Source organism: Arvicola amphibius, chromosome 6 (assembly GCF_903992535.2).
Source record: "Arvicola amphibius chromosome 6, mArvAmp1.2, whole genome shotgun sequence".
Lineage (NCBI taxonomy): Eukaryota > Metazoa > Chordata > Mammalia > Rodentia > Cricetidae > Arvicola > Arvicola amphibius.
Window position 1 is genome coordinate 91925404 of NC_052052.2, and position 23510 is coordinate 91948913.

Below are 23510 nucleotides of genomic sequence, written 5' to 3' on the forward strand. Positions count from 1 at the left end.
GTATTATTTTTCTCTCTAATTAAATAAAAATCTTGACAATATTTACAATTGGTTTATAGGGCTAGTACTAGTACTGTTCATAAATATGCTAGAGCTTTATCCCTTTGAAGTTAGTGTGACCTTGTGACTTCTTTAAATGTAACTGTCACTGCTGCAGAAGGTTTAAAAGCTAGGCAAGTTTCACTAGGATTCCTTAGCTCATGTCACTGCTGTATAGAACTGGAGCTGTCATCAGCAGGGAACCCTGAGTGGCTATGACGGGCAACAACGCCAGCCGATCTGCCTTGCACATGCAACTTGAACGGGAAATAAACATTAGCCATGGTAGGTGCCACTGAAGTTTGTGGGTGGTAACTGCAGCATTACTGAGTTTAGCCTGACATACTGCGTCCCTCTGCGTATCTCCTATCTATGTGGGGAGCAGATGAAGGCCTTAGTGAGCACACATTGTTGAAATGGGCAGAGCCATATGCAGGACCTCAAGGCCTCAGACACATAGAAGTAAAAGAGCCGCCCCAGGCAGAGGGATGGGGAGGTCTGCTGGAGAGCGTGGTGGTGAGGCTCAGCTCAGAGCTATGGCACAGTCTTCATCTGGTCCAAAGGTGAAATGTTGAACAATGTAGAAACGGTCCACTACCGTTTCGTCCTGTGTGCTCCACTAAAGAGGCCTCCCGCTGAGATTAGCTAAGGCTGCCACTTGGTCAGCTGTGTACGATAAACCTGCCTCCTCTATTCAGATGTCTGACAGAAATTCACTGAGGTACTGGGGCACAGCTGGAGCCTCCACCAGGTAAGCAGAGCCCACCTACCCCAGCTTTTCCGTCTATCCTTTCTCTTCATTCCCTCATCACTGCACTTGGTCAGTCCATGAAGCTGTGCAGAGGACAGAGGACAGCATATCTAGAGGCTTCATTTCTCTCAGACAATTTTCTCTTTCCTTTGTCCCAGTGTTCAAGGCCTGGGCCTTTGCTGTCTCCGCAGCTGTGCGCACAGCCTGCCACTGCTCTTACCCCATTCTATTAGATAATGAGCTACTTTAGTTGATCTTTCTGTTCCTTTTCTTACTGTTATGTAAGCATGAGTGTCCTGTCCAGGAAGCCCAGTATTCCTTTCTAAAATACTTACACCCAATAGTATTCTCACCTTGGCATTCTTTTTTTTTTAAATTTTTTTTAATTTATTATGTATACAACATTCTGTCTGCGTGTATGCCTGCAGGCCCAAAGAGGACACCAGACCCCATAACAGATGGTTGTGAGCCATCATATGGTTGGTGGGAATTGCAGGAACTTTGGAAGAGCAGGCAATGCTCCTACCACTGAGCCATTGCTCCAGCCCTCTTTTTCACTTCTAAAAGCTGGAAAATTTCTTCTCTTCCTTTTAAAACTGATGTGTTTTAACTTTTGCTTATTATATTTCATTCTGTATTTCTATTTGTTTGTAGCAGCCAAGGGTAACTTTATTTGTGTAACTATATTTGTGATAAAAATCACCTTAAGACCACTCTGCTCTGCCAGCATAACTGTATTTTCTGAAGCATCATCTATATTCAAATTAACATCAACTCTCTCCATGCTGAGATATCTCAGTCATATTTTTCAAGCCGATAAATTTAAAAGACAGGATAGCCCAGAAACCAACAGAACACTAGAGTTTGGAGATGGAATCTAGCACTCAACGAGAGAAGAACAGCATGTGTTGGGAAAGTGACCACACAGAGAAACTTGCAGAAATAATGTAGCCTACAATTTAGGGCTGTGTTTCTGGTGAGAGTCAAGACTAAAAACCTGTCAACATGAAATGTGAATTATCACAAAACAGCTTAAATCTTTGTAAAGAAAATACAATGTGAAAGTCAAATGGCAGATCCAACATTGAAGGCAAAAGGAGTTAACAACACGGAAATCTTAAACAGTAACTGATGTAAGGTCAATGCTTCTAAATGGAATGTATAATGCAGAATGCATAGGACACTGTGCCCTTTTGTATGACTTGGGTGACCAAGTAACCATCTCCTAATAGATAAACTGCTCACTATGTACCTACTCTGGATTAAGACCATTACAAATAGGGGCTCAATTGGTCTTTACAAGTGCTTCATGGGGTACGTTTTTATAGAAGCCCCGAGATAGGACAAGGTGCTCAAGTGATGTGGGATGCTGCAAATATATCTTATTAGCATTGGCTAATAAAGAAGCCGCTTTGGCCTATGGCTGGACAGAATATAGGTAGGCAGGAAAGCCAAACTGAATACAGGGAGAAAAGAAGCGGAGTCTAGCGAGATGCCAGCAGCCGGAGGAGTGAGATGTCAGAACATTACTGGTAAGCCACGGGACATGTGGTGATAAACAGATTATTAGAAATGGGTTAATTTATATGTAAGGCTAGCCAGTATGAAGGCTAAGTAATTATAATCAATATTCAACCTCAGAGTGGTTTTTTTTGGGGGGGGAACTGGCAGGTGAAAGAGAAACCTCTAATTGTAGTGGCCTTCATTTGTATTTTAATAAATAAGCTTGGCTGAAGATCAGAGAGTGTAAAACAGTCACACTGATCAGTCTCACAGATCAGGCAGTGGTGACACACACTGTTAATCCCAGTAGCCACACTAGTTTGCCATAGGAAACCAGGCGGGTAGCGGTGCACGCCTTTAATCCCAGCCCTAGAGAGGAATATGAGACAGGAGGACACAGCTCTCACACAGTCTCATTCTGAGATTCTCGGAGGCAGGATCACCATTTCAGACTGAGGTAGAGGTAAGAGTCAGTGGCTGATTGCTTTGCTTTTCTGACCTCCAGGTTAAGCCCCAGTATCTGTGTCTGGGTTCTTCTTAGCCATGCCACATCTAGTTACACCTACCGTCACACACCAGGTAAATGTCGCAACCTGGAACAGCTGCCCTTGACATTCATTACACAGTCTGCTTCACGGACACTGTGTAGTATCTGTTGGGGCAGTAGAGAGGAAGCTACAGATGCAGGGAGAAGGGCAGAGAACGGGGTTGAATAACCACTGTAGACAGCCATATCCTGGTGCATCCCAGCTCAGCTCTGGAACACCAACCAGCAGGTGGCTTTCATGTATTATTTAAGGCAGCTTTTCAGAAGAGTTACTGTTCTAAAGAGACACCGCCCCTTTCAAACGATCAGATTCTATCGATTCCTGAAGGACTCAGACATAATGTTACTTTTCATTAAAACTCTCTAAGTCATCCAAACTAGAATCTACCTTTTTTTCTCTTTTGTGCTTTTTATACAATGACTAAGAGTGGGGCTTGTGCTGGCTGGACAGATGGCTCAGCATGTAAGGGTGCTTGCCCTATAACCCTGACAACCAGAGTTCAATCCCCAGAACCCACGGAAGGCGGAAGGAGAAATCAGCTCCACAGCTGTCCTCTAAAGTCTACATGTGTGCCATGGCATTTTCATGCCCTGCTACATACTACTACTACTACTACTACTACTACTACTACTAATAATAATAATAATAATAATAATAACAACAACAACAACAACATAAAATAAAGAGATGGGTAGTGGAGACAGAACACTTAGGTTGCAATCCCAGCTTTCCTGTTGAACATATTAGACACTGCCAGCAGGGCCAGTGGTAAGTACATGCCCAGTCCACTAAGGTGCCATCTGCATGCATGTCTTGGGTATAATGTTTTACATATGTGTTATGTTCCAGCACAAAGTCCTACATAGTAGGAACACATTTCAAAATGCATACATCATTCAACCTATTCTTCCCATTTCCACAGCTAACACCCTCATCTTTCTAGAGGATTCTGAGACTCCTTGTTACCCCCAACTTGTCTCCATGCTCTTCAGTCTATTGCAAACCTAGTGGTTAAAACAGCCCTGAAACCTAAGGGAAGCAAGTGACGCAGCCCTTCTCTCCCAGTGTGGCCAGTGTGGCTGTCTTTGGTTGCCATCTGTTCGTTTACCTCTCCTTCCGCATTCCCACCGCTCTCGTCCTTGCTGTAGACTCCAGCCAATGGTCCTCCCCCCATCTGTGCTGTCTTCTCTCTACATGGAGTTTTCTCTTCAGATCTCTGTGTGGCTTGTATCTCATGTGCTCCACGTCATGATTCGAATGCTGCTTTCTACCATCTCTTCCTGTCCATCTCTCCAGCAGTCTCCGAAATGGTTACCTTCCATGTCTTTCACAGATTTACACATCTATTACTTATTTATACATCCCCTGCTTAATCCAACAGAAGTTCCAGAAAATCAGATGGTTTTGGCTCTTATGTTGAGTGTCGCCAAAGCCTTCTGAGTGTCACAGAATGACCTACCTCTCTAGAGTGCTGTACATATCACAGGGACTAGGTGTGTGTGTGGTGTGTGGTGTGTGGTGTGTGTGTTGTGTGTAAGCCAGCGATCAAATGTGACTTATCTCAGTTCTCATCAGTTCTCAGATTCTATCCACCTTTGGAGGGGGGATTTGGCTCCTGCATTCCGGTGACTCATGAGGCTCGTGAAAGGAGGAGGAGGAGGAAGTACTAAACCTGGATAAGATTGTTTGTCGAGTCAAAGCATGGGCCCCTGTGCCACAGAGATGGCTCACTTCACCTGCTTGTCTTCTGCCTCATCTATACCATGAATAGTACCAGGGGCTAGGTGAGAAGTGACCAGAACTGGGCCAATCTAGTCTTCCCCTGAGGCAGAGCAAAGGCAGGATACTGACGTGGGAAAGCCTTGAATTAAACTGGGTATGTGCAAAGTACTGAAGCCCTAGGAGGAAGTCAGCCACCTAGGGTACAAAGAACTTGTCGACTGCCAAGTTGAGCAAACTTCTAAATCTATCTACCAGGAGGCTGAAAGTAGCAGAAAAAAAGGTGGTTCTGAGGTCAGGCAGGGATCAAAAATAGGCACAGCAAAGAGAGACGGAGAGAGAGTCCAGCAGGATGTCTTCTAAACTCTAAGAGGATACAGAGCCCTCAGCCTCACAAGGGCTGCACTAGCCATGTGTGCTGGAGTTACTTCCAATCATGATCCAAGCTGGGCCTCTGTATTCCTCCACAGGAGTCCTTGCTATTGTCTCACTCAAGTAGAATAATTATTCCTCATCCTCTATAGGGACTGACCAATGGGCCCTCATGTGGGGTTATGTGGTAAGAACAGTTTTCACAAGGGCGTGCTCATGCCTTGGAGATGCTGTTCTGGGACCCTAGGCCAAGCAATGAACAAATACTCAGATCCAACCAGATCCCTGACTGGGTAACTAAGGAGAACCAGTCACAGTGGCGCACCCTTGTAGCACCATGACTTGGGGGCTGAAGCAGGAGGATTGTGAATTTAAGGGCGGCCCGAGGTAGACAGCAAGACCCTATTTCTAGGAAGGAAGGAGGAAGGAAGGAAGGAAGGAAGGAAGGAAGGAAGGAAGGAAGGAAGGAAGGAAAGAAGGAAGAAAGGAAGGAAGGAAGGAAGGAAGGAAGGAGAGAAGGAAGGAAAAAAGAAAGGAAAGAAGTAAAGAAGGAAAAGGAAACAAAGGAAGAAAGAAAGGAAAAGAGGAAGGGATGGGAAAGAAGTTCAGGAGACCAGGTCAGAAATCTGTTTTCACAAGTGGCCTGCTGAAGTTGTGAGTGAGTGCTGTAAGCCCATCCCCAGAGCATGGCTACCTGGAGTGAGCTCTTTAGAGCAGGATAGGGTAAGGAAGGGCTGAGGTGTGGGCTCTGATGACTGGAGGTCTAAATAGTCACTCTGTTCAGGTCCACTGTTAATGGGGGCGGGGATGGGAACTCAGGCAGGGGCTGGCGGCCTGAGCAGCAGGGAGGCCCGTATGGCTGAGTGTAAGCAGAACATCATCCGCCAAGTCTTTGCTCTGTGTATATTTTAAAGTAGGTCCTTACATGTGTCTTCAGTTATACCAAACATTCTTTAAATACAAGAACCAGATTTCATATATTTTTTAAAATAACTCACCATGGCACCTTTCACAGTGCCAGAAAGCAGGCAGACTCTTGATATAAAAGACACGAATTGAGAGGGAAAGTTGAGAGTGGGCAAAACTTGGGAGGGACATGGAGAGAGAAAAACATATTTTTGCTATTACTTTATATTACTGGAAGACACTTAGCCGGAGATGTCTTAAAGCCAATTAACACCTTCGGGAAGTCTGAAAATGAAAGAGTTGGAAGGAACGTAATTTTAAATGACATTTTCAAACTATCGAGAACTCAAAACCCGACAGGATGAAAACGGGGGCTTGCCCTGATGGGATACAGTTGAGTCACGTGGATGCCAATGTTTGTTTGCTGAACTTGAATGGAGCCTGGGAACTGCCAAAAGCAAAGAGGAAATGGAAAGAATCTGTAGCTGAGGTTGGTGCTTTTCTCTGGGCGGAATCACAACACCGGGCCAAGACAGTGTACAAGTGTAGAAGAAGCTGGTTGGAAACAAAGGGAATGCTTGACAAACAATCTTAGCGTCTGGAAGAAAGGCACACTCTGCTTATGGCAGCTCTGTGCTGCTGGGGAGAGAAGGAGGCAGGAGAGCTGGTCTGAGTCCCTTCTGATTAAAATATCAAACTGTGGGGCTTGAACTGCAGAAATAAATCTTCTCATAATTCAAGATCAGTTCAGGTTCCCTTTATTTTTGAATCAGAGATGGCTGCCTTCTACCTTTTTCTTCATATAACCCCACCTCTGAAGATGTCTGCATCCCATTTTGCTCTTCTTAGGCAGATGCCAGTCATACTGGAATAGGACCACCTTTATAACCTCATTCTACCTCATCCACCTCTTTATAGATCTTGACTCCAAAGACAGTTACATTTTGAAGTCCTGAGTGATAAGACTTAAATAAGCAATACTAAAAGGGGCTCTAATCCCACCTATAACAGCCTCTAAGAGTCTCAAGAAAGTAAAAGAGTCACATGATGCCTAGGGGCCTACCTGCTGCTGTGTTCAAAAGCAGCTAAGTTAGATGATGGAAATCTCACCCTCTAAACTCTCTAGGCGGGACCTTGGCTCCAGACCCAAGGGCCTGTTTCATCTCAGTTCCACATCATGATGCTCACTGGAGAAATCTGAATGGAAAGTAGACCAGAGAGGCCTTTAGCAGACCCTTTGCTTACAGAGACACACACGGACCCCGTGGCCGTGCAGAATGTGTGCCTTCCTGTGTTCTTAGCACACCACCTGAAATATGAGAACCTGCCAACAAGCTGTTTCCTGATGCCACCTGGCAGCGTGCTGGATGGCTCTGCAGGAGGAGAGCATCAAGGAGGATCTGCGTGGGTGTGTGACATGAGGCAGGCTTGCACTGCAGTGCGAGTTCTGGTATTGCACAGAATAAATGGTCTTTAAGCGAGTGTGAAAACACACGTGGAAACTCTCACGGCACTCGAAGAACATAAACGGTCCCATTGAAACCAGAAAACAAATTAGCTTGTAAAGGAACTTTCCATTAAAAGAAAAAGTGTGTGCACTATCGATACCACCAGGGCCCAATGTATAGTTACAGTCTGACGGTCTCACACACGGCCTGGCTCTGGTTGAACTGAATGGATCACAAAACCAGACTAAAAGTCATGAATCTGCAAAAGAGGACTAGTATGGGGATGGGGGGATAGAGTAACCAGAGTGCGTTATACACGTGTGTGAAAATTGGCAGGACAAACTAAGTTAATTCTTTAATGGAAAAAGGTAGGTATAATTAATCCTGCACTCATGAAGGTCACAAATGGTGAATGGATTTCAGATAGAGCTGCCCTGGTGAAGGAAAGCCAAGGGAACTAAAGAGCGTGCTCTTCTCTGTGAGGAGTCCAAGAACATTTGCTCACATATCTTGTTCTAACAAAAAACCCTTGCAGAGCACCTGAGAATGCAAAATCTTTTTTGGGGGGGGGGCGGGTGGGGTCGAAACAGGGTTTCTCTGTGTAGCCCTGGCTATCCCAGAACTCTCTCTATAGACAAGGCTGGCCTGGTTTATAGAGATCCGGCTGCCTCTGCCTCCTGAGTGCTGGGATTAAAGGCATGCATGCACTGGCGTGCCTTAATATAACATCTTAATCCAGACACTTCCATTGCCATTAGTGGAGAGAACTGAGGCTTGCATTGGTATTCTTAGAGCAAACTCAAGGGGCTGGAGAGATGGCTCCATGGTTCAGAGCATTGGTTGCTTTTCCAGAGGACCGGGCTTCAATTCCCAGCACCCACACAGTGGCTCACAACCCTCTGTAACTGCTGTCCCATTAAACCCAACACCTTATTCTGGTCTCCTAAGGCACTGTACATACATGGGGCACAGATACACATGCAGGCAAAATGCCATACACATTTAAAGACCAAAACGAAAAAAGATGTAGTCAGAATGTATGGTGGCACTAATCTCAGGACCTGCTATCCAAGGTTTCCTTTGATTGCCTAGTGAGTTCAGGTCAGCCTGAGACACAGGAGACGCTGTCTCAACAAAACAGAGCATTGGAATTTTGTCCCTACAGGAGAGGTTCCGTTTTTCACTTTCTTTTGACACCCTGGAAATCAATGGGGGCACGTTCCTCTCCAACTGCAGTGCCTTTTCCTGAATAGCAATTCATACTGAGAATCATTTGAGGCGTGGCTCTTCAGGGATCAGGTCAGATCCCCAGAAGCCCACAGTTCCCAAGTTACACCATTGGACAGTGAGCGGTGTGAGACATCTTGTCGCTGGGTTTCCAACTTTCAGCATGAAGCCCCTTCTAAGAACAGCAAAGAAATGATTGACATGCAACTGCCTCCTACGGGGTCAAGGCACCAACCTTCCATCGCTTTTATCACAATGTTTGAAACGCTTTTACTCTAATGAACTGCTATAAAACTTTTCTAAAATAATAAAGTCTATTTAGCTCACCACATTCCTCCTTTTGTCTGCTTTTTTTTCTTTAATCCTGGGTGAAGTTACAGCAATTATCCTTATCTTAATTTCCTGGCACACACATTACATTCAACTGCTACTTGTAAAAATACTGTTTAAATGGTTCTTATAATTTATTAATTTTATTGTTTCTTACTAAGTCAAGCCAAATCTATTTTGGATATAGAAGTATAAATAACAAAAATTTTGCCTTACTGGGCTTCCATGTTGTCTTTGAAACTTGAGATTTCTGTTTTAAGTGAATATTTTTCACATCAGAAAAAAAAAAAAACCCACATGGGCAGGAATCTGGGTTAGAATGGGGCTTCCTGGCTGTGATACAGAGTAAGGAATATCTCACACTGACCTCCTGGAAGACTGATCCCCACCCCCCCAAAAAAGCTTTGGCTATCTGTCACCTTTCATTTATTTCAGTCCCATGCCTCTATCTTCAACACTGAAAAGTTTTATGTAAACTTTGTTAAATGGTGACCTATAATCCAGGCTTACCAACACCTTGGCTGTAAAAGCAAAAATAGCACAGGTGACCTGAGGCTTCCCCAGGAGCCTTTCCAGTGCTCACAACTAACATGGCCCTCATTTGTGGCCCACCAACATGCCAAAGCAGGCTCGTACCCTTGGCATCAATCCCGCAGTCGCTACCTTTCCCAGCATGCCCTGCCTACAAAGCTATCATGGAACCTTGGTACAATACATGGTCTTGGTTTCTTACTGTGGGTCTGATAAAACACCCAACAAAGGCAACTTAAGGGTACAAAGAAGATACATGACGGTTTACAGTTCCTGGAGGACATCATCCATCCCGGTGGAAAGAGCATGGCCGCAGAGGCAGAAAGCAGGTTGGTTACAAGGAATCACACACACAGGAGGCAGTGCTGTGTGTGTGTGTGTGTGTGTGTGTGTGTGTGTGTGTGTGTGTGTGTGTAAGCTGGTCAGTCACATGGAATCCCACACACAGTGGCAGAGTGCATATGCGTGTGTGTGTAAAAAGCTGGTCAGTCACATGGAATCACACACACAACAAGAGGCAGAGTGCATTGTGTGTGTGTGTGTGTGTGTGTTGTGGTGTGAGAGAGAGGAGAGAGAGGAGAGAGAGGAGAGAGAGAGAGAGAGGAGAGAGAGAGAGAGAGAGAGAGAAGGCGGGAGAGAGAGAGAAAGCTGGTCAGTCACACGTAATCACATACACAGGAGGAATGAGTGTATGTATGTGTGTGTATGTGCACGTATGTGCATGTGTGTATGTGGCAGAAAGCTGGTTAGTCACACAGAATCACACACAGGAGGCAGAGTGATGTGGGGTGTGTGTGTGTGTGTGTGTGTGTGTGTGTGTGTATCAGAAAGCTGGTCAGTCAACGCCAAATCCAACACAGGAGGCAGAATGTTGTGATGGGGCAGGACTATGAAGTCTCAAGCTGTACCCGCAGGGACCCGCTTCTTACACCAGTCTCCATCTCGCAAAGACTTCACACTTTTCCTAATTAGCAGCAACAGCAGAGGATCAGATGTTCAAACACAGGAGTTTTCTGTGGGGATATTTCCCATTCAAACTGCCAAAGACACAGAATGAGGTCTGGGCCGACGGATAACGGCTGTGACATCTGAGACATCAAGTCCAGAGTCGCAGCCAAGACTTTTGACAGCATGAGACTTCTAATGATTATCTACTTGTGTTTTCTTCCAGACAAATCCTCACTGTGTAGCCATGACTGGCTTGGAACTCACAAAAGAGACGCCTCTGCCTCCGCCTCTGCCTCTGCCTCTGCCTCTGCCTCCGCCTCCCAGGGCTGGGATTACAGGTGCGCACCACCATGTCTGGCTAACTGCTTAAGAAGATGCAGTTTCTTATAAGCTGAACTGGGTGCAAGCGGGTCAGTTCGCAGCAACTTTGCCATGCTTCATTCACCTCATATGTAAAATTATTAAATCACGGGGCACAGACAGGGTGACCCTCTCGTATCTTCATGGGTGGGAGTTCTGAAATAATCCCGTTGGAAGTTAACTGCCATCCCCAATCCACCTTTTACTAAAGATCAACTCAGCTTATAAAAGCCTCTCATGGTATTCATTTTTACAAAATGTAAGAAAACCAAGAATGAACATAATGTTTCTCTTTTTTTATTTGAAATTCTTTCACAACAATGTATTTTGATCATATTCTTTCCCCTCCCCCAACTCCTCCCAGGTTCTCCTGACCTAGCTAGTCACCCTTCATGTTTCTCTCTCTCTTTTTCCAAAACAAAAAAATAAAAACCAACTACCAACAACATAAAACAATAAGACAAGACAAAAATTCACACACAAAAAACCAGAGTTTATTTTGTGCTGGCCAACTGCTCCCGGGTATGGGACCTGCCCCTGAGTGTGGTTTATATGCCCAGTGGCACTCGGAGAAAACCAATTTTCCCTTTCCAGCATGTGTAGATCACAAAGAGATTCATGGTGAGGGTAGGGACTCTGGTGACTATCTACCACCCCTCCTCTGTGCTGGAATTATGTCTAGACTGCACTCATGTAGGTCTTGGGCATGATGCTACAGTCTCTGTATTCAAATGGGCAGTAGCTCTGCTGTGTCGGAAGATTGCTGCTTCCTTGGAGTCATCACCATGCCTGGTTCTTACAGTCTTTCTGACTCTCGTCTGCATAGATCCCTGGGGTCGCAAAGGGAAGGTTTTGATAAAGATACCCAATTTAAGGACTGAGTTAAGAGCCCTATTTTTGTTTTGTTTTTTTGTTTTTTGTTTTTTTTTTTTTAAGAAAGCTTGCTTTACTGAGGAAATTTGTCCTAATTTTATAAATTCTCTTCCTTTATCTTTGGTACATATCTCAGTCTATTGATGTGTGTAGAGTTTTACTTTATTTTAATTATTTTATTTAGCATCAGCTCATTTTATGAAACTGTGCTCGCTTGGGTACCTAGTCAGACTGCTAGTGAATTCTCTTGCAGTTCACGGACCTGCCTCTAGATGGCATAGTCTGTAACCTTACAGGGCTTTTCACCTTCCCTGCAACAAAGTTGCTATGGCAACACAATATGTAAATAGAGAAAAATCAGTCAGCATGCAAGTGCAAACAACTGAATCTGTGCTAGTTAAGGTCAGTACAGCCATATTAATGGCTTACAGAAACACGGAATTGGATTTTCCCTGTAGGACCGGGCTACAGCACAATCTGCCAAAACAACCCTGTCACCCCACGCAGGTGCTAAAGCCCTGGTTTTCTCAGGAACCGCAAGTAGTGTCGCAGCAGTACCTGGGCACGCCAGATCCTCAGAGCTACAAAGATGGCAGCCCCCTACCTGGACCCTCGACCATGCCAGTGTCAGTATGGGTGCTAACCTGAAACCACACTCAGCTACTTACTGGCTACCCACCAATCAGATCCGAGGCATGATCGGTGGGCTAGGACAGCCCATTTTCAGCATCCGTAATAGAGCAGGAGCGCATTAGGAAGATGGGAGTGTGTGACTCATACCCTCACCATAGCCACGGACCAAGTGTGCTGAGGCCAGGACCCGGAAACTGACGCTGTAGGAAACACACCGACACTTGCTTAACAGTACCCTAAGACGATTACGGGTACACCCGAACCTATCGATCTGCTGCAAGACCATCTTTTTAAATTTTCTGTTTTTATAACATTACATTTCTTTTGAACTTTGATTATTTTTAATTACGTGTATTCATATGTTTCCGTTGTGAGGGTATGCCAACAAGAACGCACAGTGCCCATCCTGGGAACTGAAGACAGTCTTCTGAAAAGAGCAGTGTGTGCTCTTGACTGCTGAGCCAGCATTCTCTCCATCCCAGTTAGACACTGCGTGGCAATCACTGACAACACTTGGAAAAACAAATGTCAAAACGTTTTATCTATCAGGCTCCACCGTGATGGCTCGGCGGGCAAATCACTTGCCGTACAAGTATGAGGACCTGAGTTCAAATCCCCAGGGCTCATAGGAAGGCTGTGGGCAGATATGCATCTATAATTCCAGGCACTCAGGGGAGGAAATGGGAAGCAGAGAAGAATCCCCCGAAAAATGAAGGCTAGCAGGTGCGATACAGACAGTAGTGAGCAACAAAGAATGGACCCTGCCTCAAACAAAGCAAAGATGGGAACCAATGGAGGAGCGCATTTCTCCACCCTCCACTCTGCTCTCACCTCCTACAGCAGTGCAAGTCGTGCTAGATGGCAAGATTTGGTCTCATCCGGCCCTCTTAACCCTTCTATCCCGTTTAACATTGTTTTTGCCTTTTAGTCTATGTTTATAGGCATGGCAGACCCTCTGCTGGGTTGCTTAGCCAGGCCTGCTATCTTAAGGCTGTGCATTTGGAGCATGGCCGGCCTCCAAAGCCTGGCCGCTTCAGAAGGAAGTTGCTGCTGCTGCTCTTGTTTTCATGAGTATCATTTGCAAATTCCTGAGGGCACACAGAGGGGGGGACCAGATTGTGGCTACCCTCCCCGAAGGGCCAACTAAGGAGCATGCCAGACACCAACCCTATGGACGGCTGCATTCCAGACAGGCACCATGATTAAAAGGGACACTACTCCATCATTAAAACTGCAGACCTAATATCAGTGGGGTGATTTTTCACGGAAATTATTCAAAACCAAACTCTACTGGAAAGTGGTTTTCACATTGGGGGAGACTGGCTTTCCTCTTACCCTTTCTAGTTCCAGTGGCAAGAGGGTGAAGGAGAAATGGTGTCGGTTGTGTCGGGAAGGTCAGTGAGTGTTTACTCAAATGGTAGGAGCAGGTCAGGAACACACTGACTGGTGGAAGTGAAGCAGGCTGAGGTCTTTGAAACCTGGCCTGTGCAATAAACCAGAGCTACTGAGTACATTTCTTTCCTGTCGCTGTCTCTTTGCCAGCCTTCGGCATTAGAAGGACCTGGCTTAGACCATCATCTGACTGCCGCCTCGCTCTCCTCAAATGAGAAGTTCCCATCTTTCATCGCAGTAGCTGCCCCCTCAGCATCCACAGGGGAGTACAGCCCGGATCTCATAATACACCACAGTCTGGGGATACTCCAGTCCCTTATATATAATCTGATAAAATCTGTTTATAATGCACACACATCCCCGACTTCTAAACATCTCTAGATTGGTCCGAATACCTAACACAACCTAAAATCTACCTAAATAATTACTGCATTGTTTAGAGAATGCTGCACAGTTAGAATAGATACAATTTACTTTTTTTTCAGAGGATTTTATTTTAGGGATGGGATTGAGCCTAGGGCCTTGGACACACTAGACAAGTACTATACTACTGAGCTACACCCACAGTCTTGGGAGAATTCTGGTTCTGCAGATGGTTATATCAGAGGACCTCAGAACTAGCAATACAGAGAACAGCTTACATTTATGGCTATGTGAACACATGTAGTTAATACATACACATGCATTTTATACATGTCTTATTGCTTTCAATTCTCTCCAAATACATGCACTAGAAGCCCCTTGCAGAATGAATCACGCTTAGCCCCTCAAAATTCTTCCACTCTAGAAAAACAGAGAAGAAGCAATAGAAATAATAGATTATTCACATAGAATAATTAAAACTTGGCAGTCTTATCTCCAAGCAAATGTGTGAAGGTTTCTCTTCTCCAGGGAGGAAGAAGTTTTGAGGACCATTGAGTTCAGACTCCACCATCATGATGCCAAGCCTCCACATAGCCTAAGAAGGACTAGGATGACAAATTTGCTACATATAGAGTGTGAGCCAGAACAGGTTTCCCCCTAGTCAGCCTGTTGAAGTTTGAAAGAAACCTTCAAGGGCGCCTACATTTAATCACTTAGCCCCCAGTTGGTTGTCTCCATTGTTGGGGGGAGGTTAATGGAACTCTGAGAACTAGAATGTAGAGCTTTGCTGAAGGAAGTGCGTGGCTGCTACGCAGGCTACTGGAAGTTTATAGTCTAGCCCACTTCCAGGTTACTCTCTGCTTCTTGTGTGCAGCTGAGAAGTGAGCTCGGATTCCCTGCTGCCGCGCCCCTCTGCCTTTGTGGGCTCTCCTCTGAACACAAGCCAGAATAAACTCTTCCTTATATAAGTGCTTTGGGTCATGGCATTTTGTCACAGCAACAGGGAAGTTAACCAGGACATGGTCCCATTCCAGGCTCTGTGGCCAGGGCAGGCAGCAATGGTAGTTCACACTGGTGGTGACACTTGGGGGAGGTAAGGTATAAAATCCCGGAGGTACAACCCCTAGTGCGCAGGTCAAGGTCTCTACAAATACCTCCAGCAATCACTAGAAGTGATACTTGATCTAACGATAGAAACTCAAGTTAATTCAGACCCCGCAGTGGGAGCTGAAGAGATGGCTCAGCAGTTGAGAGAGCATCCTGCTCCCGCAGAGAACCGAATTGGTTCCCAGTAACCACATTGGGTGACTCACAGAGTATCTGACATCCTCTCCTGGTCTTTGCAGGCAGCTTGCGCTCATGTGCATGTTGTGTACACACAGACATAAAAACAAATCTTGTAAGAGTTATCCCTACCCCTTAAAGGTACCCACAATGGAAAACTGAATTAAAAACAAAACAAAAACCTTCCCATATAATCCATAATCCTGCTATCTGGAATTTACTCAAAGAAACCTACACACAGATTTCTCAGCGCTTTATTCATAACCGTCCACACTTGAACTCAGCCAAGATGCTTTTCAGAGGATGGACGTTAAACTGGCAGGACCTAGACGATGGGGATATTAGTCAGTGCTAAGAGGACATGAACTATCAGCCACAAGAAAACATGGAAGCTTACTTGTGGCCAGAAGTTAGTGGGGAACAAAAGAGAAGTGGGCAGAATGCAGAAGATCTTTGGGCAGAGAAAATACTTTCTATTATACTCGGTAATTCTTAGCCTTGCATGCCCAGCCCCTAGCAGAATAACAGCAAGAGGTAGCTCTTGCACCCGCTAGAGGCTGTGGGTGACAGCGATATAGCAGGATAAGCCTGACAGTTGGGTCACCACTCCTGACCTAAAAGTTTTTGATTTCGAGGTGGGGAGCAAAGTCTTTGATGATCAGGGTAAATGGATACACCAGAACAGTGGTTCTCAACCTTCCTAATGCCGCAACCCTTGGCCATAAAATCATTCTGTTGCTACTTCCATAACTGTAAGTTTGCTACTTAGTGGTGTCTCAGTTTCTAAGGCCATTGGAAATCCATGTTTTCTGATGGCTGCGACCCACAGGTTAAGACCACACATATATATATATATATATATATGTGTGTGTGTGTGTGTGTGTGTGTGTATGTGTGTATATATATATATACACACACACATATATACATATATATATATATATATATATATATATATGATGCATTAAAATTCTCAACCCAGAACAAAATGACAACAAAGTCACATGGCTTCTAGTGGGTTTATAAGGTCATGCCTCTGGGGCTTGGTGGGTTCACAGCTGCAGATCTAGCTGTTTATGACAAGGGGTGGTTGGGAGTGTCACTGCTGCTTACTGGGACTCTGGGGACCATTCCTCTGCGTGTCTGAATTAAATAAGACCAGGCTCAAGGGGATTTCCTTAAAGCAAGGCCAAGAAAGGGCCTTGAAAAGGAGATTGTATTTGCAGATTCCTGGTGACTCACATCCCCCCCCCCCCTCCCATTTCACTGCCTCATCAACCTCAGGAAGCTCCCTGGACACCAGGTGAATCCCAGAGAAATTCCCAAGTTGGCCGCAAGGAGGCATTCAAGGGCAGCAGTAACATTGCTGGCCCAATGCCCTCCTCATTTTCTGAGGCCACAGGTAGCCTCCCTTTTGGCAAACTTTTCATGTTTCTCACCTCCTGTCCTCTCCTCCCCTTGTGTCCCTTTGTTTCTCTCCGAAAGTTAAAAATTTCCCCCCCAACAAAGTTAAGTGGCCCCTTATTGAAGTGACTGAACCTGAACTTGAATATCGAATATCTCTAATTTGCTGTGACCATGTGTTATAGGCACTTTACAGCAAGATTGGCTTTAAATTCAGGCTGAGCATTTTGCAGAAGCACAGCCAACCAGAAATGTCCCCTCAGTAATTTTGTGGGTATCACTGCTTCATAGCTCTTGTCTCTCTGCCGGAGGCCGGGTTCCTGTGCTAGGCAGGTATGCACCTGCAAGGCCAGCTGCTGTGGCCGCCAGAGGAAATTCCTCCCTTGAAGACAAAGGGTCCATTATCCAGCAGGCTCAGGTTCCCAGGGATGGGGGAAGGTACACAGGAGCTTCTTATCTTTACTTTATTTGGCAAAGCAGGGGCAATCTTCACAGAGACCTGACCCCCTCCCCACCCCTTCCCGCCCCATTTCCGGCAAAGCACAAAGGAGAAATTCCATTGCCAGAGTCTTCTGCCTCAAGGGTGACTGTGGCTAAGAAAGCAGGAGTTTTGATCCAGGTGGAAACTGCAGCCTGGTGGCCATAGGAATGCCTTGCCTGGCCGGAGTAGTAGTGTGCTCCCAAGTTGCATGTCAGCCCCTGGGCGTCCTAGAGACGTCACTGTAAGATTGAACTAATGGGCTGTAGGGCTTGGATTTCCTGACTCTGGGATTTAACTGTCAGGTCATAGACACACACACACACACACACACACACACACACACAGTATTCCCTGCGACCTTGTCTTATCTGGCAAACAAGGACCCTTGTGTATAAAAATAAAAACAAAGTTTTTTGTTCGTTTTTTGAGGCAGTTTGAGCTGGCTTCAAATTCACTATGTAACCCACACTCAAAGTGTGGAATTTACACAAAGTCAAACTCTTCCAGCCTTAGCCTCCCAAGGACTGGGATTTCCGGTGTGCCTGATAACACCCAGCTTGAAGTGGAATGTTAACTGTGATACTGAGCGCTTGCTGCAGTGGCACATACTCTAAGACTGGACTGAAGTAGAGATCAGAGGGGCCTCTCACCAGCCTGGAGTGCAAAGCCGCCAACAGCCCGATCTCACAATAACAATTTTGTTTTATGAATAATAGGAAGGAAAGGACTCAAAAGCAAAAAACTCAAGATGGCGATAAGGAGACAATAGAAATATTAATTACCCTGATGCAATCAGGACCTATTGTGTACTTGTGAAAAAACATCACAATGCACCCCCAAAGTACACAGAATTTTCAGATCTGAATTTAAGATTTAATTAGAGACGAAATGATAAAATGGTAGGGGTTGTCACTTGATCATAATGCACCATTTCCGTGTGTGAGCACACTCCATACTGGGCTTAGAATATGTGGACAATTAAAATAAACAGCAGAGGGCTGGAGAGATGGCTCGGCAGGCAGAGAAAAAACACTTGGCAGGGATCTGTAATCCCACAACCCTCCAGACATTCATGAGCCTGCCCGCCCGGAGCAGACAGTTCAGCAAAAACAGTAGGAAAGACTCTGCCTTTAAAACAAGGTAAGGAGAGAGAATGGACTCAGGAAAGTTATCTTCTGATCTCCCCATGCATGCGATGGCATGTGGGCACCAGCACCCACACATATTTCCTACACCCACAAACAACAATAACAATACAAATGACTGGGTGAAAGTAAAAGAATATTAATAGTGTTGATGACAGAAACACTATTGCATCTTCTAAGGTAGCTAGGACAGTGACTGAAACCACACGTTAACACTAGCCTTATTTTGCTCTGCCTGTGTGAGTTGGAATGGCTATTCTAATACCATCTGAATCCAGTTTCTCTGGCTGCTCTCTGCAACGAGGAAACAAAGTCAAGGTACCGACTTATACCTATCTTCTCTATAATCTTCCAGCAATCACTTGCTAGGTTTTACGTGGCAGAACTCAGTTATCTTATATGTTGGCCCTTTTGCTGTCCCCTCTTACCCACAATTCCACATGCCTGAAACCCTCACGATGGCAGGTGAGACACATGGAATACCAGCACAGTGAGCAAGGTAGTCTAAACCAATAACACGGACATTTTGTTATGGTGCTAAGAAGGGGTATAAAGGCATAGGAAGATAAAAAGTGAACTTCTAATCCTGGGGGAAAGGGGAGTTTACCCATGGTAAAGAGATCTTCTGCCTCTTGGGAAAATCTGTTAATAGGAGAGCGCCACACCTGAGAAGCCCTTGTCAACAAAACCAGGAGGGGAGAGCAGGCTGTATTTTCTGCGGTTAGTGCTCCTCACACTGCCCGAGCCATGCTGAGAGTCTGCCCAAACCACTGTGCCCTCTGGCACTGCGGTATGGCCTGGGAGGAGAGAAGAGGCTCACCTGGAAGTTCATCCCTCAGTGTTCCCTGCTGTTCCCTGCTCTAAGAACACTGGCGGGTACTAGCGATGTGGTGGCTAAAGTTGCTAATCCTGGACAATTCAGAAAGTGCCCAGCCCGAGAAACAGTCTAGACTTCAGCCAATTCCTCAGCACATGGATAACACGAGTGTTCTAGCTGGGTTACTATTGCTGCGATGAAATAGCATGACCAAAAGCAACAGCCTGGACTTCAGCCAGCTCCTCAGCACATGGAAAACACTCGTGTTCTAGCTAGGTTACTATTGCTGTGTTGAAATAGCATGACCAAAAGCCACTTGGGAAGGAAAGGGTTTATTTGGCTCACACATCCACTGTTTATCAGCGAAAGAAGTCAGAACAGGAACTCAAGCAGGGCAGCAACTTGGAGGCAGGAGCTGGTGCAGAGGCCATGGAGGGATGCTACTTACTGGCTCGCTCCACTAGACTTTCTCAGCTTGCTTTCTTATAGAAACCAGGACCACCAGGCCAGGGATGGCACCACCCACAACATTACTCTCCCACATCAACCACTAATTAAGAACATGCCCCACAGTCTTGCCTTCAGCCTGGTTTTATGGAGGCATTTAAGTTTCTCAAGTGAAGCTCCCTCCTTACTGATCACTCTGGCTCTTGTCAGGCTGACAGAAAACAAATCAGCTCATCTTGAGGCTCATTTTGGTTTGACTCTTCAATGTCCCCATAAAAGCCTATATATCAGCAAAGGACTGCTTCACCAGCCTGCAGCATTCCTAGGAGGTGACAACACCCCAAGACAGTGTGGCCAAGTAGAAGAAAGAGCACTAGAGACCCTTGGCCCTTCCTTTCCCTATCTGCGCCCCAGCCATAGCTCTGTTCTACCCCACGTCCCACCAATGACGTCTGTTCTCCTCACAGGAATAAAGCAATAGACTAGGGCTATGCAGGCATCCTTCTTGCTTCCTGGCAGCCATGAGGTAAGCAGCTTTGCTGCTCCGTAAACACTGACATCCCAAAGGCCCCAAAGCAAAGCAACTGAGCCAGTCAAAGGTGAACTAAAGCAATGGTTCTCAACGGTGGGTAACGACCCTACTGGGGTAACATTTTAGATATCCTGCATATCAGATACTTATATTGTGATTCATAACAGTAGCAAAATTATAGTTATGAAGTAGCAACAAAAATAATTATATCTTTGGGGGTGATCACAACATGAGGAACTGTATTAATGGGTCACAGCATTAGGAAGGTTGAGAACTACTGGGCTCTCTAAAACAGTAAAACAAAATAAATCTTTCTTCTTTATGTACCAGCTATCTCCAGAAATTATCAGCGATGGAAAACTATCACAATAATAAACCAGCAAAGCATCCCAGAGTCAGCGTTTGTATAACCAAGTCCAGGGGCAAATGGTTGGAAGTATAAAAACATTCACATGCAGTAAGAACAGGGCACTTGAAACTGTCTTTTGAAACTTACCCAGGGATCGTTCTTTTGTTTGGTTGGTCGACCTCACCACGGGGAGACTCGCTCGAGTCCGACTTCCTCTAGCAAAAGGACTTGGGACGTCTCCCTCAGACATGGCTTCTAAAGAGTCACCAGATGTCTCTGACAAATGCTCAACTGGATCCCCCAAACTGGGAGGCTGAGGACTGTGGGACAGCTTGGGGCTTTTTGTCTGCAAAAGACATTTTAAAGAAAGAGTTATTACTATATCATCATCATCATCATCATCATCATCATCATCAGTTTATTTATCATTGCCGTGTATTTCCAATGCCAGCTGTGACCAGGAAGAAAGCCATCAGAAGGACTACTCTGGGAGTCAGTGGTGTCAATTCCCAGGAAACAAAATGTCCTCGAGGAGCTTATTAGGTGTCACTGGACCCTTGCCCTATGAATGCCATTTCAAGCAGGTTGGGGACAAAGCTGCACTGTGGGAAAAGATAGTGGAGAACTGTTACCTTCGTCAAACAGATTCTCACTGTTAATGCACAAAAGCTGGGACTGTGCACAGTTCTAGGTGTCCAGTGTGGATATTAGACTCGCACCAGGGTAAACTGGATATAACCTGTTCTTCACGGTATTCTCTGAAGAACTCTCCAGGGGCTGGAGAGATGGCTCAAGGGTTAATAGTCTTCACTGACTGCTATTCCAAAGGACCTAGGCTCAAGTCTCAGGATCCCCACAGCAGCACACCGCCACCTGTAACTGCAGTTCCAGGGGTCTCCTCTTCTGGCCTCTACAAGTATCAGGTATGTAAATGGTGCATGCACAGACACACACGCAGACAGATACTCAATGCACGTGAATTAAATTAATCTTTCCTAGGCATGGTGGTTTAATCCTAGCCCTCAGAAGGCAGAGGCAGGCAGAGCTCTGAGTTTAAGGCAAGTCTGGGCAATGGAGTATGTTCCACAACAGGTAGGGCTACACAGAGAACCCCTGTCTTGAAAAATGAAAGAAAGAAACAAATCAAAACAATGAACAAAACAAGCAAAGATGTGCTTAAAAATTCAGTAAGATGTGAGGATGATGTTAATAACACTGTTGATTATTTCTCTTCTGAGGCAGGGACTCTTAGTTAGTTGTCCAGCTTTTTTTTTTTTAATCTCCCTTGCTAATTCACAGTCGATACTCCCATCCACACACTGCCTAATTGAATTTCCCTGTAAATTACCTGTTTAGAATGCTATGCTAGGGAGTATGTAAAATATTCCCTGAACATAAATGATGGGGGGAGTATTGACCAGAAATCAGAAAAATGGTCAGCACTAGGAGATGCCAAACAGCACCTGATTTAGTTGGTGAAGTAATAACCCAAGAGATTTATGATAGAAGTATACATTTGAATTGTGTAGTACATTCATTCACAGTTCGGTGAAGACCCAAGAGACCTCCACTCTGCTCCAGGCATTCCTACTTGTGGCAAAGGATAGAATGAGACAGCAGACAGACATGACTTCCTTCCTCACGGTGTTTATAACCCAGAAGGAGACGTACACTAAGAAGGGAGAAGGCTGTATGTGGTAGTGCACACCTTTAAACCCAGCACTTGGGAGGCAGAGACAATCAGATCTGTTGCGTTTGAGGCAAGCCTATTCTATACAGTGTGATCCAGGTCAGCCAGGGTTACACAGAGAAACCCTGTCTTGAAAATGCAAGAGAGAAAGAGAAGCAATAGGAGGAAGTATGCCATCAAGATTGGTGGTAGTAGCGGAGTCATGGGGGTCACAACAGGATAAAGATGCTTTTCTAGATCACCGTGGCTACTGTGCAGATGGGGGATGGTACAGGCTGTAGAGCAGAAAAGAGGAGCTGGGGAACTTGGGGAACTGTGAGAAGTGGGCACATGGCCCCAACTTTCTCAGACCTCTGGCCAATACTGACCTGCACCATGTGACCCCAGGTACCTTCTGGGAAGCAAACTGACCTAGAAGGACCAGGCAGGTGCCTTTTTCCTAACTGAGATGCCAAAGGAGCTGGTAGGGTGGCGGAGGGGAATAGGTGGTCCCTAGAAGCCAGGCTTCTGGTTTGTTCCATTCCTTGATGTCTCCCGGGCTGCCTAAGAATGCCAGTCCACTAGGCACTTAAGGCACCGAGGAGCCCTGGGCGTGTGACCTGTGCAGCTTCTGGAACCCCGCTATCCCTTGATCTGCGCTTGTTTCAGCTATGGATTCTTGAGTGACCCCACAGTTGTGTGTGACACTAGGGGACTCTTGTAAAGACAGCACTCTCTCTCTCTCCTATTGCACTACCCAGACAGCTGCTCTTTCCAGCACCTCATGGGAAGGCCACAGAGGGAAACACAAAGTCAGTTCTTCCCCTCCTGTGACCCCCCAGGGATGTGTCTTCTAGAGTTGCCTGCATATCCAAAATAAAACTCAGCCACAAGAGAATGAGATTGTGAACCAAGATTCCAGCCAGAAACAACGCTATTAATAGGCAAATTGCCCCTTTAAGTTCATTTTCATACGCAAGTTTCCAAAGCAGATTATTTCCCAATTTACATTTTATGAAGTTGGCTTCTACTAGGGGGAACTGATACTCTTCGTGACAGACGGAGGATATTATCCAACTAGGGAAACAGGCCTCAACCTCTCTTACCTACCTCAACAAGACGTGGAGCAATGACTATGGTCACCAATGGTAGAGCCTCCGAGTTACGCTAAGCAGAATCTCATGCTAGATATGTCCTAATGGGAGAGGCAGGGAGGTGAAGAGGAGAGATCCACTTAGCCTAGCAAAATAGCAGACACCGAGATTCCTTCAGGTGAAGCAGCTGCATTCATGACCTCTGCTGTGGCCATCCTAGCAGCTCGTGGCAGGCATGCCACGTGCGTGTGATGGGTTGCTCTTTCCCATTGCAATAGGCAATAATCCTTGAAGAAAATGAAACATCAAATCTCTATTTCTTGTTCAGGGTCATCACAGCAGTAA

General features: G+C 45.6%; 1 protein-coding gene across 1 annotated transcript in view; it reads right to left on the reverse strand.

Annotated features, from left to right (window-relative positions):
* The window catches only part of Kiaa1217 (KIAA1217 ortholog), a 289499-nt gene that overhangs the window by 122694 nt on the left and 143295 nt on the right, over window positions 1-23510 (reverse strand). The window contains 1 exon segment of the mRNA XM_038332995.1: window positions 20550-20748. Within this exon segment, the coding sequence (XP_038188923.1) occupies window positions 20550-20748 (199 nt within the window).